Source organism: Rhipicephalus microplus, chromosome 10 (genome assembly GCF_043290135.1).
Source record: "Rhipicephalus microplus isolate Deutch F79 chromosome 10, USDA_Rmic, whole genome shotgun sequence".
NCBI lineage: Eukaryota > Metazoa > Arthropoda > Arachnida > Ixodida > Ixodidae > Rhipicephalus > Rhipicephalus microplus.
This window is the reverse complement of record NC_134709.1, coordinates 15898805-15913029: the sequence shown is the minus strand read 5'-3', so window position 1 is coordinate 15913029 and position 14225 is coordinate 15898805. Positions and strand designations below refer to the sequence as shown.

The window sequence follows — 14225 nt, the reverse complement described above, 5'->3', positions numbered from 1 at the left end:
AAATAAAAAAATGATTTTTAATGCCTGAAAATCTGGCCTCTACTCATGATTACCAACTTTATGACACTTATCAACAAACCCACAGACGAGGCACATATGTGGCTGTGAGCGACATATGAGATTTGTGCAAGAGATGTAGTCATAGTACCCCGTTACATTATTGCACTAAGCAGCTGTTTTTAAACAAACACGATTTTAGCATGTTTGTGGGTGAGCCTCCAGTTAATGATCTCTTACGTTCCATTATTTTCTGGTAAACACAGAGGACCGTCTGGCCTATGTAGAGATGGACACAGCCAAATGGAATCTTATACACCACATATGAACGGCAATCGGTAAATTTGTTGGTGCATTTCCTGAAACAAATATCAGTCCACTTCTTGCCTTTGGTCTACAGAAATATTTCTGTAGTGCAACCATGGCATGGGATATATCAAACTTGCAAAGTATACAATGCAACCTTGGCTGGCATAACAATAGGCTAAGCTAGTGCCTACAAATGCTAATTTATATAGGTTGCACTGTGAAAAAGCATAAATCTCAAATGTATAATTTAACAGAGCACTGAACTTACCAGACTGATCTCCTCCTCGATGTCGTCGCAGGTCATGTTCTGAAAAGAACCGTTTTTTAGCTTTCGAGCTAAGTTGGCTATCAAAGCCTCACACATACAGGTAGAAAAAAAATGATGAAAAAAGGTATTATTATACCAAAAGTTGAAAAATGTTGCATCTTGAAGCAACAAAAAGTACCTCTGCAAACGCAATTTTTCAGGTAGCGATTAATGTCACTCTCACAAGGAATTAGTGCACAAAATTTTATGGCCATACCCTTACTTGTTTCTGAGAAAAGATATACTTCATTTCACACCGCAGTCTGAAGTTTGGTGAACAAAGCATAAGAATCAAGCTTTTATTTTTGCTACCTGCATCAGCATAGTTTTATTGATGGGACTGATTGATTGATATGTGGGATTTAACACCCCGAAACCACCATATGATTATGAGAGATGCCGTAGTGCAGGACTCCGGAAATATCGACCACCTGGGGTTCTTTAACATGCACCCAAATCTGAACACACTGGCCTACAACATCACTGCCTCCACCAGAAATGCAGCCGCCGCAGCCGGGATTTGATCCTGCGACCTGCGGGTCAGCAGCCGAGTACCTTAGCCACTAGACCACCGCAGCTGGGCTTGATTGATGGGACTGACAATCATAAGTCTTTTACGGCATGACAAAAAGCTCTTCCTCGGTATGGGTACAGATGCAGCGGTTGATTCCAAAAACACGTCGGTATTCTGTAAGCAGAATTTTTCTATCCGAGAAATCACTAAAAAAATTAATAAAAGTTCATCCTTCAGTAACGCTGAAAATTGATAGCGATTCAATCCCAACACACTCCTTGCCAGCTGTTCATTATGTTAAATGTCCTGCTCTTACATGAGTGAGTGGAACTGTGCTTAACCTTCTTCATTTTGAAATTTACAACTGTTTTTGACTATGAAAAGCTGGCAGAATAACTTTTCCAAATGCTCATTGCCACATAAAGTAGCTGTACTGCCTTGTGAGCCAGGAACTTCTGTTACTTCTCCAACTTGTTTGCAGGTGCCGCAGGCTCTCAGCTAACAAGTTTTTTGCTGCCACGCGAGATCACCTGCAGTGACAGCATGTAAAGAGGTGCCACTGTTGTGCTCAGTACAAAGAAAGGCATATGTTTCTATTTTAAGGTAGAAAAAGCTGAAATAAGAAAGTTTACTGCGTTTCAACACCGATGTGTAAACCATTGCCGGTGCACATCAGTAAAAAGTCCCATGTTCAACATCATCATTCTTCGCTTTTCGGCCATGTGGAGTGCGAACAGCTACGTCTCACAATTTTTTTAGTGGAGACATGAAAATACAAATCTGAGTTTCAGGAGAAAAACAGGGATTGTGTTAGTCAACAAAATAAACAACCTTCCCATTAGTGGGGTTATTTCAGTTCTTGTACTGAATGGCTCTCTGTCCCTTTAAAGTATTCTGACAACAAATCTGAGACCTTCAGATGTTTGCACCGTTTCACAGTCTTATAAGTGTGGGGAGTTCTGACCGATCATTAGCCGCAAATGTTAGCTTCAAGATATTGTAAGCACAATATTGACAACGTTTGACCTTCATCTTCTTCATCTGTATATAATCATCATCACAAAAAACGTCGTCTTCGTTCGAAGGGTTGATCAGGCGATTCGGCCTAATAAACGCCGTCGAGACTCCAACGCTGCTACTGTCTTACAGAGTGGTGGAAGTGCTTTGATCCCCAAGTCCTCTCCGACGTCACGTTCCCTTGGAGCTTCGTTCGGGTCGCCGCTTGCTTCCCCCGCCCGCTGTCATGGCTCAAGAACTGCTGCCCGGAACATCCAGCATCCCTGTCCAACAAACCATTCCTGCGTGGATCGTCAACGCCCGGCAGCGCGACCCACCCATCTTCTGTGGTCTTCCATGTGACGACGTCGAGGTATGGCTAAAAGAATACGACATGACCAGTGTTTATAACCAATGGGATGAGCTTCAAAAACTTCGTCACGTCGCCTTCTATCTGTCCGATGTCGCGAAAACGTGGTTTTTTAACCACGAGAGCAGCTTCCCGGATTGGCCTACTTTTGCTCAACAAGTCCATAGGATTTTTGGAAAACTGAACATCCATTCCGAAGTGTCGAAACGAAATCTCGATGGGCGTGCCCAACTTCCCGGGGAGACGTACACTTCGTACATTGAAGATGTCCTTGCCCTTTGCCACCGCGTGAACTCGGCGATGACAGAAGCTGATCGTGTTCGCCACATCATCAAAGGGATAGGCCATGTCGCGTTTAATGCTCTGGCTGTTTGTTTATTTTATTTTATTATACCCTCAGGGCCAGAGGCATTACAGAGGGGAGTGGTACAGAACAAAGGTATAACATGAGGTAGCATGGTTACAAAACGTTGTGTACATAAAAAGGAAAAGGAAAGACAAAACAAATTAGTATTATCGCAACAATGTGGTCACACAAACACAGATTAAACCTTAGATATTTCTGCATATACAATATTGGCTAAGGCAGCACGGAACAGTTGGTTATCGGTGATACCCGCAATTTCAGCGGGAAGGTGGTTCCATTCACGGGATGAACGGGGCAAGAATGACTGAGTGGCAGATTTTGTATGATAATAGTTAATGCCAACCTTGTGACGGTGGTCAATGCGATGGGAAATGTATAGTGGTTGGGGTAAGAGTTTGTTGCGCAGGGAGGAATGATAATATATTTTATGCAGCATGGTTAACCGAAAAAGTTTCCTGCGTGATGATATAGAGGGAAGGGAAAGGCTGCTTTTCATTGAAGATATGCTGGCAGTGCGGTTATAGTTTGACAGGATAAAGCGAGCGGAATTATTTTGAACAAGCTCGAGAGAAGCGATTAGATTTTCTTGGCTTGGATCCCATACTGATGCTGCGTACTGTAACTTGGGGCGTATTAAGGATTTGTAAAGCGATAATTTTAGTGACGATGGGGCTCTAGAAAAATTGCGGCGTAAGTAACCTAACATGCTGTTAGCGTTGTTGATGATATGTTCAATATGTGTTGACCAGCTGAGGTTAGTTGTAATGTGCACTCCAAGGTACTTATATGATGTAACTAGTTCTAAAGCTATGTTGTTTAGGTAATAAGTTGACTGATGCTTGGGGTTGCGGGATACGTGCATAACCTTACATTTGTTAATGTTTAATTTCATCAGCCAAGTTTGGCACCAGTTAGAAACAGCGGTTAGATCAGACTGAAGGATTCTAATGTCGTCACTATTATTAATCGTACGAAATATCACACAGTCGTCTGCAAACAAATGAATATTAGAGCACAATTTTGAAGGGAGGTCATTAATATAGATAAGAAATAGAAGGGGCCCTAGGACGGATCCTTGTGGGACCCCAGAGCGCACTTCGTTGAAAGAAGAGTTAAAGCCATTAGCATGAACAAATTGGGTGCGGCGGGTAAGGAATGATTCAATCCATTGTAGCACGTTTCTATCAAGGTTGAGGTTACTTAGTTTGTGAAGTAGAAGTTGATGACAGACCTTATCAAATGCTTTAGAAAAATCTAAATAAATGCAGTCTGCTTGAGACGAACTGTCCAGGATAGTGTGCAGTTTTTCAGTGAAGGTTATGAGCTGTGTTTCACAGGAGTATGTTTTACGAAACCCGTGTTGCGCAGGAGTGAAAAAGGAGTTTGATTGGAGGAAATTTACAAGATTTGTGAATAATACATGTTCTAGAAGCTTGCAGCAGGTACTAGTAAGAAAAATGGGGCGATAGTTAGTAGGAGAACATTTATTTCCGGATTTATAGATAGGAACCACCTTCCCGATTTTCCATTGAAGAGGTAGCGTAGATTGATCGAGTGATTGCTGAAAAATTTTTGCCAAGATGATTGAGCTAGTTGCAGATGTATTTTTCAAAAATTTAGCATCAACGCTGTCATAACCAGGTGAAGAATGAAACTTCAAATTGCTTATAAGGGCGGCAATACCAGCAGCGTCCATGTTCACTGGTGGCATTTGGACGTAATTGCAGTAAGGTAGGTGTGGCAAAGAGCTGTTGGATTTATGCGAAAAGTTGTTTACAAATGTTTCATTAAGGACACCAGCACATTCACTTTCAGAAATATAATCACCATACATATCTAGGAGAGAGATGGAATCATTAGACGTCGGGTTAATAGTGCGCCAAAATTGTTTCACATTTGATTTTAGCATGGAAGGTAATACATTCGACATGAAATTTTCTTTAGCGTTTTTTAGAGCTGTGACATAGCTCCATTTTGCATTAGTCTGAGAAAGTTTAGCAGCACGATATAGACGTTTCTTTTTGTTTGATAGGCGTTTGATGCTTGGGTTGTACCATGGGCATTGTGCGTGAGTCGTAATGAATTTCGTGGGGATGTACTTATCGGTTAGTCGGCGAACTTCGGAAGAAAACATATCCCAGTTAGTTTGAACAGTTAGCTCATCATAATCCTTCAAAAAAACATCAAGGAATACCGCAAGTTCATCATTTATGGCCTCAAAATTTGCTTTTCTGTAGTTCCGTATTATTTTTCTTTTCTTGCTACATGTGTGGGATGGCGCATTGATACAGAATGTGAGTAATGAATGGTCACTTATATCCGGTAAGCAGGTAATGTCGGACGCAAGGTCAGGTGTATTTGTTAAAATTAAATCAAGGGTGTTGGCGGCGTGAGATGTTACCCGCGTGGGTAGTGTAACTAATTGTGTAAGCGAAAAAGTCGATAATAGTTGCAGTAATTCGCTAGCTTCGCTTGAAGATGGTGACAAAAAGGGTGGGGCGGCATGCCACTTTATGTTTGGGAGATTAAAATCGCCAAAAAGAAACAAAGGACACGAAGAGAAACGGGTATGAATGATGTTAAGAACATCGTGTAATTCATTAATGAAAGTCGGTGATAAGGAAGGAGGGCGATAACATACACCAGCAATGTACTTTTGGTGGCCTACTGTAAGTGAGCTAAATATTATTTCTAGATTGCTGAGCACGTGCACAGGCGAAGAAGGAATGTCTTTTGATATTGCCAACAAAACACCCCCTCCACGTCTTTCAGTGCGGTCGCAGCGATAAATTGAGAAGCGGGAGGAATTCAGAAAAAGTTCGGAATCACGCACATGCGCATTAAGCCAGGTTTCAGTTAGAGCGATTATATGGGCTGAACAAGTATCTATGGCGGAAGATAGAGAGTTATGTTTGTTAAGGATGCTTCTTATATTTGTAAAGAGAACAGATACATAAGATAAAATCGGTTGTCCACTGCCCCTCTCGTTTTCCTACAGCGAGGAACTCGAGGCAGGATTAGAAGAATGTCGTACACGTGCCGCTTGCGGCCGTATTTCTTGAACGGCATCGGTAACAGAGTCGTACATGTATTGTTTGTTACCGATTGACAACTTTTTATAGTGAAGTTTGAAAAGTGGTGAGCCGGGATGCCTTTTTCCAAATTCTATTAGCTTTTTCCGCGCTGTACGAGTGTTTGTTGAGAAGTCTTCGGTTACCGAGATATTGTCTTCTTTGAGGCGATTGCGCATGGAAAGTAGTTTTTCTTTAGTCTTATAATTTGCAAATTTCGCTATAACTGGGCGACACTTGTTAGGCGAGAAAGTACCCAGGCGGTGCGCTCTTTCAATGTCGCCGGACGGGAGAGTATAATCCGAGGTGTTTAGTATGCCGATTAATTTGGATTCAGTTTGTTGCCATGTTTCTTTGGAATCAGTGATGCCATGAAAAATTAGATTGTTCCGACGGGACCGATCTTCGATTTCGTCAAGGCGGGACTGTAGAAGGTTATTCCGGGAAGTTAGTTCTTCAATGGACTTTTGGGCTTCCGATAAACCCTCACTGAGCCTATCAACTTCTTTTAGTTGACTTTCAAATTCGTCAAGCCTATGTTCGATAGAATTCATTTTTGTTTCTATACTTGACTGGCTTGCTCTAATTGAATTTATACCTTCCACTAGTTCCTCTTGAACCTTTGAACTATTATGCAAGGATTGTGCACGGAGATCTCTCAGAAGTTGGAAGATAACGCTCATCTGTTCAGCCAAGTTTTCCGGTAACGATTCAACTTCCAAGGGGGTTTCCGAGCGAGCACTGCGGGTGGTGGGTCCAGGATTAGTTTCCACATCACCCGAGAGTAAGAGTGTTAACGCCATAGCGTAACATTCGGACAATGACTCGCAAAACACCCGTGGGCACGGGAAGAGCACCAAAAAACGATCATCTGACTTTCTGGCATATAATGAAATTGGGCTACACACCTGCATTTCGGAAAAAACACGGGTGAGCGAGGCGCCGAAGGTGCTGCTCCCGTGCCCACTGAAGTGGGCGGTGGGGCGGCGTTCGTTTAAATACGGGCAGCTTGGTGATGTCGTTGCTGATGGGATGGGGTATCGGTCGTTGAGTTGTGGGCAGGCAGAGGGTTCCGTGAAGAATGTCTTGTCAAGATTTGGTGACGCCGGCTTGAATTCCAACCATGCGCAGTAGCTGCTCGGGCACACTGCTATCGGCGATGGCTCGAGGCAGCATGCCGAACAGCAGGACGAAAGGGGTAGCCATGTCACGAAAATAGCAAGCAGGGCCTGCATTTCGGAAAAAACACGGGTGAGCGAGGCGCCGAAGGTGCTGCTCCCATGCCCACTGAAGTGGGCGGTGGGGCGGCGTTCGTTTAAATACGGGCAGCTTGGTGATGTCGTTGCTGATGGGATGGGGTATCGGTCGTTGAGTTGTGGGCAGGCAGAGGGTTCCGTGAAGAATGTCTTGTCAAGATTTGGTGACGCCGGCTTGAATTCCAACCATGCGCAGTAGCTGCTCGGGCACACTGCTATCGGCGATGGCTCGAGGCAGCATGCCGAACAGCAGGACGAAAGGGGTAGCCATGTCACGAAAATAGCAAGCAGGGCCTGCATTTCGGAAAAAACACGGGTGAGCGAGGCGCCGAAGGTGCTGCTCCCGTGCCCACTGAAGTGGGCGGTGGGGCGGCGTTCGTTTAAATACGGGAAGCTTGGTGATGTCGTTGCTGATGGGATGGGGTATCGGTCGTTGAGTTGTGGGCAGGCAGAGGGTTCCGTGAAGAATGTCTTGTCAAGATTTAGTGACGCCGGCTTGAATTCCAACCATGCGCAGTAGCTGCTCGGGCACACTGCTATCGGCGATGGCTCGAGGCAGCATGCCGAACAGCAAAACGAAAGGGGTAGCCATGTCACGAAAATAGCAAGCAGGGCCTGCATTTCGGAAAAAACACGGGTGAGCGAGGCGCCGAAGGTGCTGCTCCCGTGCCCACTCAATGGTGGTGTGTTAAAAACCCCACCACCATTGAGGACGTCATCACGACATGTCAGCATCTTGATGAACTCCAAGCCATTCGATTGCACCTAGACTACCCAGACGCCAGTGACAGCCGGCCTTCCTCAGATGCGGATTTGCGCGCGCTGATTCGCACTCTGATTCGCGAGGAACTTCAAGCGCAAGGGTTGTCATGTGCACCCGCCCCTCGACCTCACTCTCAATCTGCTGGTCTGCGCGACATCATCAAAAAGGAGCTCTCATCCATGGCTGGCGCTCTCCCATCGAACACTACGGCACCACCAACACCACCCATGACGTATGCGCAAGTCGCTGCCATGCCACCTGCCTTGGTTCAGCACGCGCATCCTGTTCCTGCGCAGTCCAACGTAGCAGCATTTGCACTACACTTGCCTGTCCCAGCGCCAGTACCAGTGCCTGTTACAGCTCCAGCACACTACGCCCCCTGGCGCTCGCCTTGCCCAATATGTTACTATTGTGGCATTCGGGGCCATATTTCAGGATTTTTTTGCAAGCGCCAACAGGACGACCGCAGTGGCTACGATGTTTACGAAAGGGATTCGGAGCCATCCCCGAACCAGTACCAGCGACGCCCTACGGCACGTTCCGTCTCTCCGACTTCTCCACTCGCCGCACCTCGCCCCTGCTATCCCAGACGCCGCCGGTCCCCTTCACCTCTACGACGCTCAACATCTCCTCTGAGACCGGCTGTACCTACTTCTGACTACCACTCGGAAAACTAGCTGGTGCAGTTTTTGGAGGGAAAGCTGCATCGCTCGAACAAACACCAAAACCTCCAGAGGGCCCAGCCAACTTGTTATTAATGTATGCGGAAGGGGTACCAGTTCAGGCATTGGTGGACACGGGGGCTGCTATTTCTGTTATTCATGCGGATTTGTGTACTCGTCTACATAAGGTTACCACACCTTATACTGGCACTCTCTTACGTAGCGCAAATGACTCGCAGATACGGCCATCAGCACAGTGCACCGTTAGAGTTTTCATTGATGGGATCAGGCATCATATTCAGTTTGCCGAGCTGGATTCTTGTGCTTTTATGCTTATTTTAGGATGGGACTTTCTTTCTGATGCTGCTGCTTCCATCTCTTGTCGACGACGACTCATACATATGGGAGAGACGGATGATATTTCCCCGAAATTATCTCGTGACCGGCTACGAACAGCCAATGACTTCCTTGTGCCACCTAACCACGAGCACGTTATCACCGTTATGTTTGACTCCATTGACCACGGTGACGTTCTAGTCAGTCCATCAGCCCGTTGTCTATCCACAGGGATTGCACTTTCATCGAGTCTTGTCCGCTTCTCCAACGGCACCGCATTTCTCGCAGTACTGAATATCACCAATGAGCCAATTCTGCTGACCAAGGGCACTGTTGTAGTTTCCAGTGTGGACACACAACCTATCTCTGTAGTGGCTTCGGACACCAGTCTGGTGTAATCACGTTCAATACCAACAGATGCTCCACCCACTACGGCTCTCGTCAATACCATCAGCACGGATGTCACTCCCCCGCAAGCAGACGAACTACTGGCGTTGTTGTCTAAGCATAAATTTTCTTTCGACGTACATTCCACTGCTCTAAGCCAGACTTCTGCGGTGGCTCATCGCATACACACCGACGGAACTTCTATTGTCCGTCGTCGACCATACCGTGTTTCTTCCAGCGAACGCGAGATCATCGACAAGCACGTTGCTGATATGCTCAAGCAAAACATCATCCACCCCTCTTCAAGCCCTTGGTCGTCACCTGTCGTTCTCTTAAGAAAAAAAGACGGTTCGGTGCGATTCTGCGTTGACTACCGCGCATTAAACAAAGTAACCAGAAAAGACGTATATCCCTTGCCTCGCATTGATGATGCCTTAGATTCCTTACAAGGAGCGGAATATTTTTCGAGCCTTGACTTGCGCTCCGGTTATTGGCAAATTCCAATGCACGAGGATGACAAGGAAAAAACTGCCTTTGCCACACCTGATGGGCTTTACGAATTTAACGTCATGCCTTTCGGCCTCTGCAATGCGCCAGCAACGTTTGAACGACTGATAGACACTGTATTGCGGGGCCTTAAGTGGAAAACATGCTTATGTCACCTTGACGACATCGTCATATTTTCTTCAGCATTCGAACAGCACTTGCAGTGCCTGGATGAAGTTCTGACGTGTCTCGCAGCTGCTGGCCTTCAGCTCAACACCAAGAAGTACCACTTTGCTAGCAAAAGTATTAAAGTACTCGGACATCTCGTCAGCAAAGATGGAATCCGGCCTGATCCCGACAAGATTACCGCCGTTCTTCACTTCCCGGTGCCTCAACGCGTCAAAGAGCTCCGAAGCTTTCTTGGCCTTGCGTCGTACTTCCGGCGCTTTATACGAGACTTCGCCACCATTGCTGCGCAACTTCACCAACTCCTTTCTTTGGGAGCGTCACGCGTATGGTCGGACGAATGCCAAATGGCTTTTGACACCTTGAAACGTGCCCTCACGTTTGAGCCAGTGCTTTGTCATTTCGATAACGCCGCACCCACTCTCCTCCATACTGATGCCAGCGGACACGGACTCGGCGCTGTACTTCTGCAACGAACAGAGCATTGTGACGAACGTGTGATCGCATTCGCAAGTCGCACCCTCACAGCAGCAGAGAAAAACTACACCATCACCGAGCAGGAGTGTCTCGCCGTTGTCTGGGCCATCCAGAAGTTTCGACCATATCTTCACGGCCGCCACTTTACCGTCGTCACTGACCACCACGCTTTGTGCTGGCTGTCGACGTTGAAGAATTTGTCTGGACGTCTCGGTCGCTGGATACTTCGTTTCCAAGAATACGAGTTTGACGTTATCTACAAATCCGGCAAGAAACACAACGATGCCGATGCCCTTAGCCGCTGTCCTTTACAATCCTCATCCGGCACTCCTGGCCTGTCGCCAACTGTGAGTGAACCCATCAAAGTGCCTCCGCCAGTTCATTCACTCGCCGCTGTCGATTTTCTTTCTACCTTCAACAACGACACGTTTGACGTTTGCGTCCCACCAATGCAGCGACACTTACTGTCGCTCTATAATGCAGCGCCTTCAAGGCTCCTCTCGTCCTCCCAATGCTCGCGCCCATCGACAGCTGCAGAACTTCAAGACTGAAAACTCAATCCTTAACCGCTTTGTCTTCCACCCCGAAGGACAGCGCTGGGTTCCTGTTGCTCCTCGTTCCCTAAGGGCGCAGATTTTGGAGGCGTTTCACGATGACCCCAAGGCTGGTCATCTCGGTTTTCGAAAAACCTATGAACGCATCCGCAGTCGTTTTGCCTGGCCTGGCCTTTCTAACTGCGTAGCGCGATATGATGTGTCATGCTCGCTATGCCAACGCCGCAAGCGACCCACTTCCTCCCCGGTCGGTCTCCTACAACCTCTTCCGCGTCCTGACGCTCCCTTCGATGTCATTGGCATTGACCTCTACGGACCGCTACCAATATCTGCTAGCGGCATGCGCTGGATTGTCACAGCAGTTGACCACTTAACAAGGTACGCCGAAACAGCTGCACTTCCTTCAGGATCAGCAGAGGACATTGCCACATTTTTTCTGGAGGCAATCTTTCTAAGACATGGTGCACCACGCATCTTATTGAGCGATCGCTGCAAGGCGTTTCTTTCGAAACTACTCGAACAAGTCCTCCACGCATGTAATACGATTTATAAGACGACATCCAGCTACCATCCCCAGACTAACGGCCTCACAGAGCGCTTCCATCGAACTTTGACCGACATGATATCTATGTATATCAACGCCGACCACACCAACTGGGATACCATCCTGCCATTCGTGACTTTTGCGTACAATACCGCTACACAGCGCACCATGGGCTATTCCCCATTCTTTCTCGTCTATGGCCGTCAACCAACATCTCCGCTCGACATTTTTTTGACGTCCCTGTGAACTCGTCATCGAGGGAGCACTTAATTAACCTCTCGCCTGGCCGATTGTCGCCGACGCGCCCACCTCAATACACAGGCAAGCCAACAAGAGCGGAAGACTCGCTACGATGGCGTCCACCGCGTAGTTCACTTCAATACTGGAGACGAAGTACTGTTGCGGACCCCAACGCGGGTTCCTGGCCTGTGTGATAAGTTTCACTCACGTTTCATCGGCCCCTACGCTATAGTCGAGCAGACGTCTCCTGTTAACTATCGAGTGACCCCTGTTGTCATGCCTCCCGACGGCCGTTTTCGTGGTACGGAGGTTGTTCACGTGTCGCGCTTAAAACCATTCGTGCGCCTATACCACCGTCATAAACAGCGGCCTAATTGGCCGCTTCCGCGCGAGGGGGAAATTAGTGTAAGCACAATATTGACAACGTTTGACCTTCATCTTCTTCATCTGTATATAATCACCATCACAAAAAACGTCGTCTTCGTTCGAAGGGTTGATCAGGCGATTCGGCCTAATAAACGCCGTCGAGACTCCAACGCTGCTACTGTCTTACAATATCTTAATTTGGTTTTAAAGCAAGCGTGAGTGCTCATCTGAGTTAGCAGCACGTCGCCACGTTGCCACTGGTATGCTGCAGATCGAGGCCCAGTGTGACGTTCCATGAGTAAATCGAGCGTTGTCGACGTCACAGAAGACTTGTGGGGTGCACATATTGTCATGATTGATACCCCACACCGGCTATCATTCTCCAGCTCTCTCGCTCTGTTGTCCGGCTGCTCTCTAGGTAGCTGCTCAGGCCAGGAATGTTTGTGTTTTTTCTGAGGGCACACATGCCTAACCGGCTTAACTATTCTGAAGAACACACATCGCTTCAATACTTACCGTGTGGGGCCCAGAAGAAAAAACTGTGTCTTCCAGCATAATCAAAATCTCTACGGTTAGTGCAAGTGGCCTTGCTATACATGGGCTGCATTAGAGCATTTATGGTTTAAGTTCGGGATTACCAGACACAAAGCTACAAATTACAGTTAAAAAGTCACAAACAAAAACTTCGCTGTTAGGGGTTCTTTAATGCTAACATGATGAAAAGGTCACCCCTCTTTTCTGGATTTAGTTAAGATGAAAGTACACAAGACCACGCAATGCCATGTTGTACTTGACTTACGAGAGGAAGCACAGTCTCAGGGCTGCTTGGTTCCACCTTGATGTCAACACTCTCCGTGACCTGAAAGAATTATTTTGTTTTTAATGAAGCTTTTAGCCGCTAATCTGCTCTACTTGGTTGGTATAGCTAACAAACTTTGGGTTGATCTCACACTTACTGCAAAGTAGCACACACGAGAACATCAGCTTGTAACTGCTCCAAGTTAGATTGCAGAGCATTATAACTTCTAATTGCACAACTTTACGCTACACATCACTTACAAGAGATAGCAGTGGTGGAGGGCTGTTTGGCATCGTGAACTCCTGCTTGACATCGGCACAGGTCACGTCCTGAGAGAGAGAGGGGGGGGAGATTATTAAAGCAGAGTTAGCCATGAAGCATGGTGCCCGTGCAACCGACACAGCTCAATACACGGGCAGCAAGCATTTGGCCTCCATCAAAATTTGACAGCCATGGCCAGGATCAAACCCGCGACTGTTGATTCGGTAGTCGAGCACGCATCGCAATCGCGGCGTACACGCTGTACCACCGAGGTGGAGACGTTGCCCTAAAGAAGCAGCTTTATGTGCTTTTTCCTTTGGTCAAGCTGGTGTCAGCGGGCAGCGCATAGTTTACGGCCCTGGCTCTAGTACTTATAGTCAACCATAGCTACCTTACATAACATAAATTACGGGGCGCTGTCAACAAAATCGCTTGGCAAGGTAGGGAATTATCAAGCACTTATATATAGCAAACTTCCCATAGGATCTGTCTACTCTCAACCCATTTTCATTCCCCTGTTACCTCTGTGTATGGAGCGTTTCGAGCCATGGAACCGTCAGGACAGTGATATGTAGCCATGGTTTCGAGCGCACGATAACATGAGCACGTCTCGTCGTCAGTCGTCTTCTGACCTAACACCCCCAAAGTTGTAACACCTATTTAGCTTGTATTTACTACCACTTGGAGAAGGGAAACTGTACCTTCGACAATGCAACAAAAATTAAGGTAACGGTGGCGTTGTGAACTAATTTATTTGACCAAGAGATGACGCTGCCAAAACTATCATCATCATTGCGCTGGGGCGTTTTAACAGTTGCAGAAAATGGCTAATCTTTTCTTTCTCCATGCTAATATCTATGGATTTCAATAATTTTTCTCTTTAAAAACTGTCAGAATTGAGCGTTTTTATATATTAAGTCTCGGCTTATTAACTTGGACTTCCATATATAGAAGGGCAATTCTACATAGATTGAAAT

The 14225-nt window shown here is 46.6% G+C and overlaps 1 protein-coding gene across 7 annotated transcripts in view; it reads right to left on the bottom strand.

Annotated features, from left to right (window-relative positions):
- The window catches only part of LOC119181374 (uncharacterized), a 30646-nt gene extending 16654 nt beyond the window's left edge, over positions 1 to 13992 (bottom strand). For 6 of the 7 annotated variants that reach the window (XM_075875103.1, XM_075875104.1, XM_037432596.2 and 3 more), the window contains exons 1-4: positions 13771 to 13992; positions 13248 to 13316; positions 12988 to 13047; positions 575 to 613 (exon numbers count right to left, since the gene is read on the bottom strand). In XM_075875103.1, the coding sequence (XP_075731218.1) occupies positions 575 to 613; positions 12988 to 13047; positions 13248 to 13316; positions 13771 to 13827 (225 nt within the window). In that variant the 5' untranslated portion in view covers positions 13828 to 13992. The remainder of the gene's footprint in view (positions 1 to 574; positions 614 to 12987; positions 13048 to 13247; positions 13317 to 13770) is intronic. The other variant, XM_037432600.2, reaches the window with a different exon arrangement.
- Between the last annotated feature and the right edge of the window lie 233 nt (positions 13993 to 14225).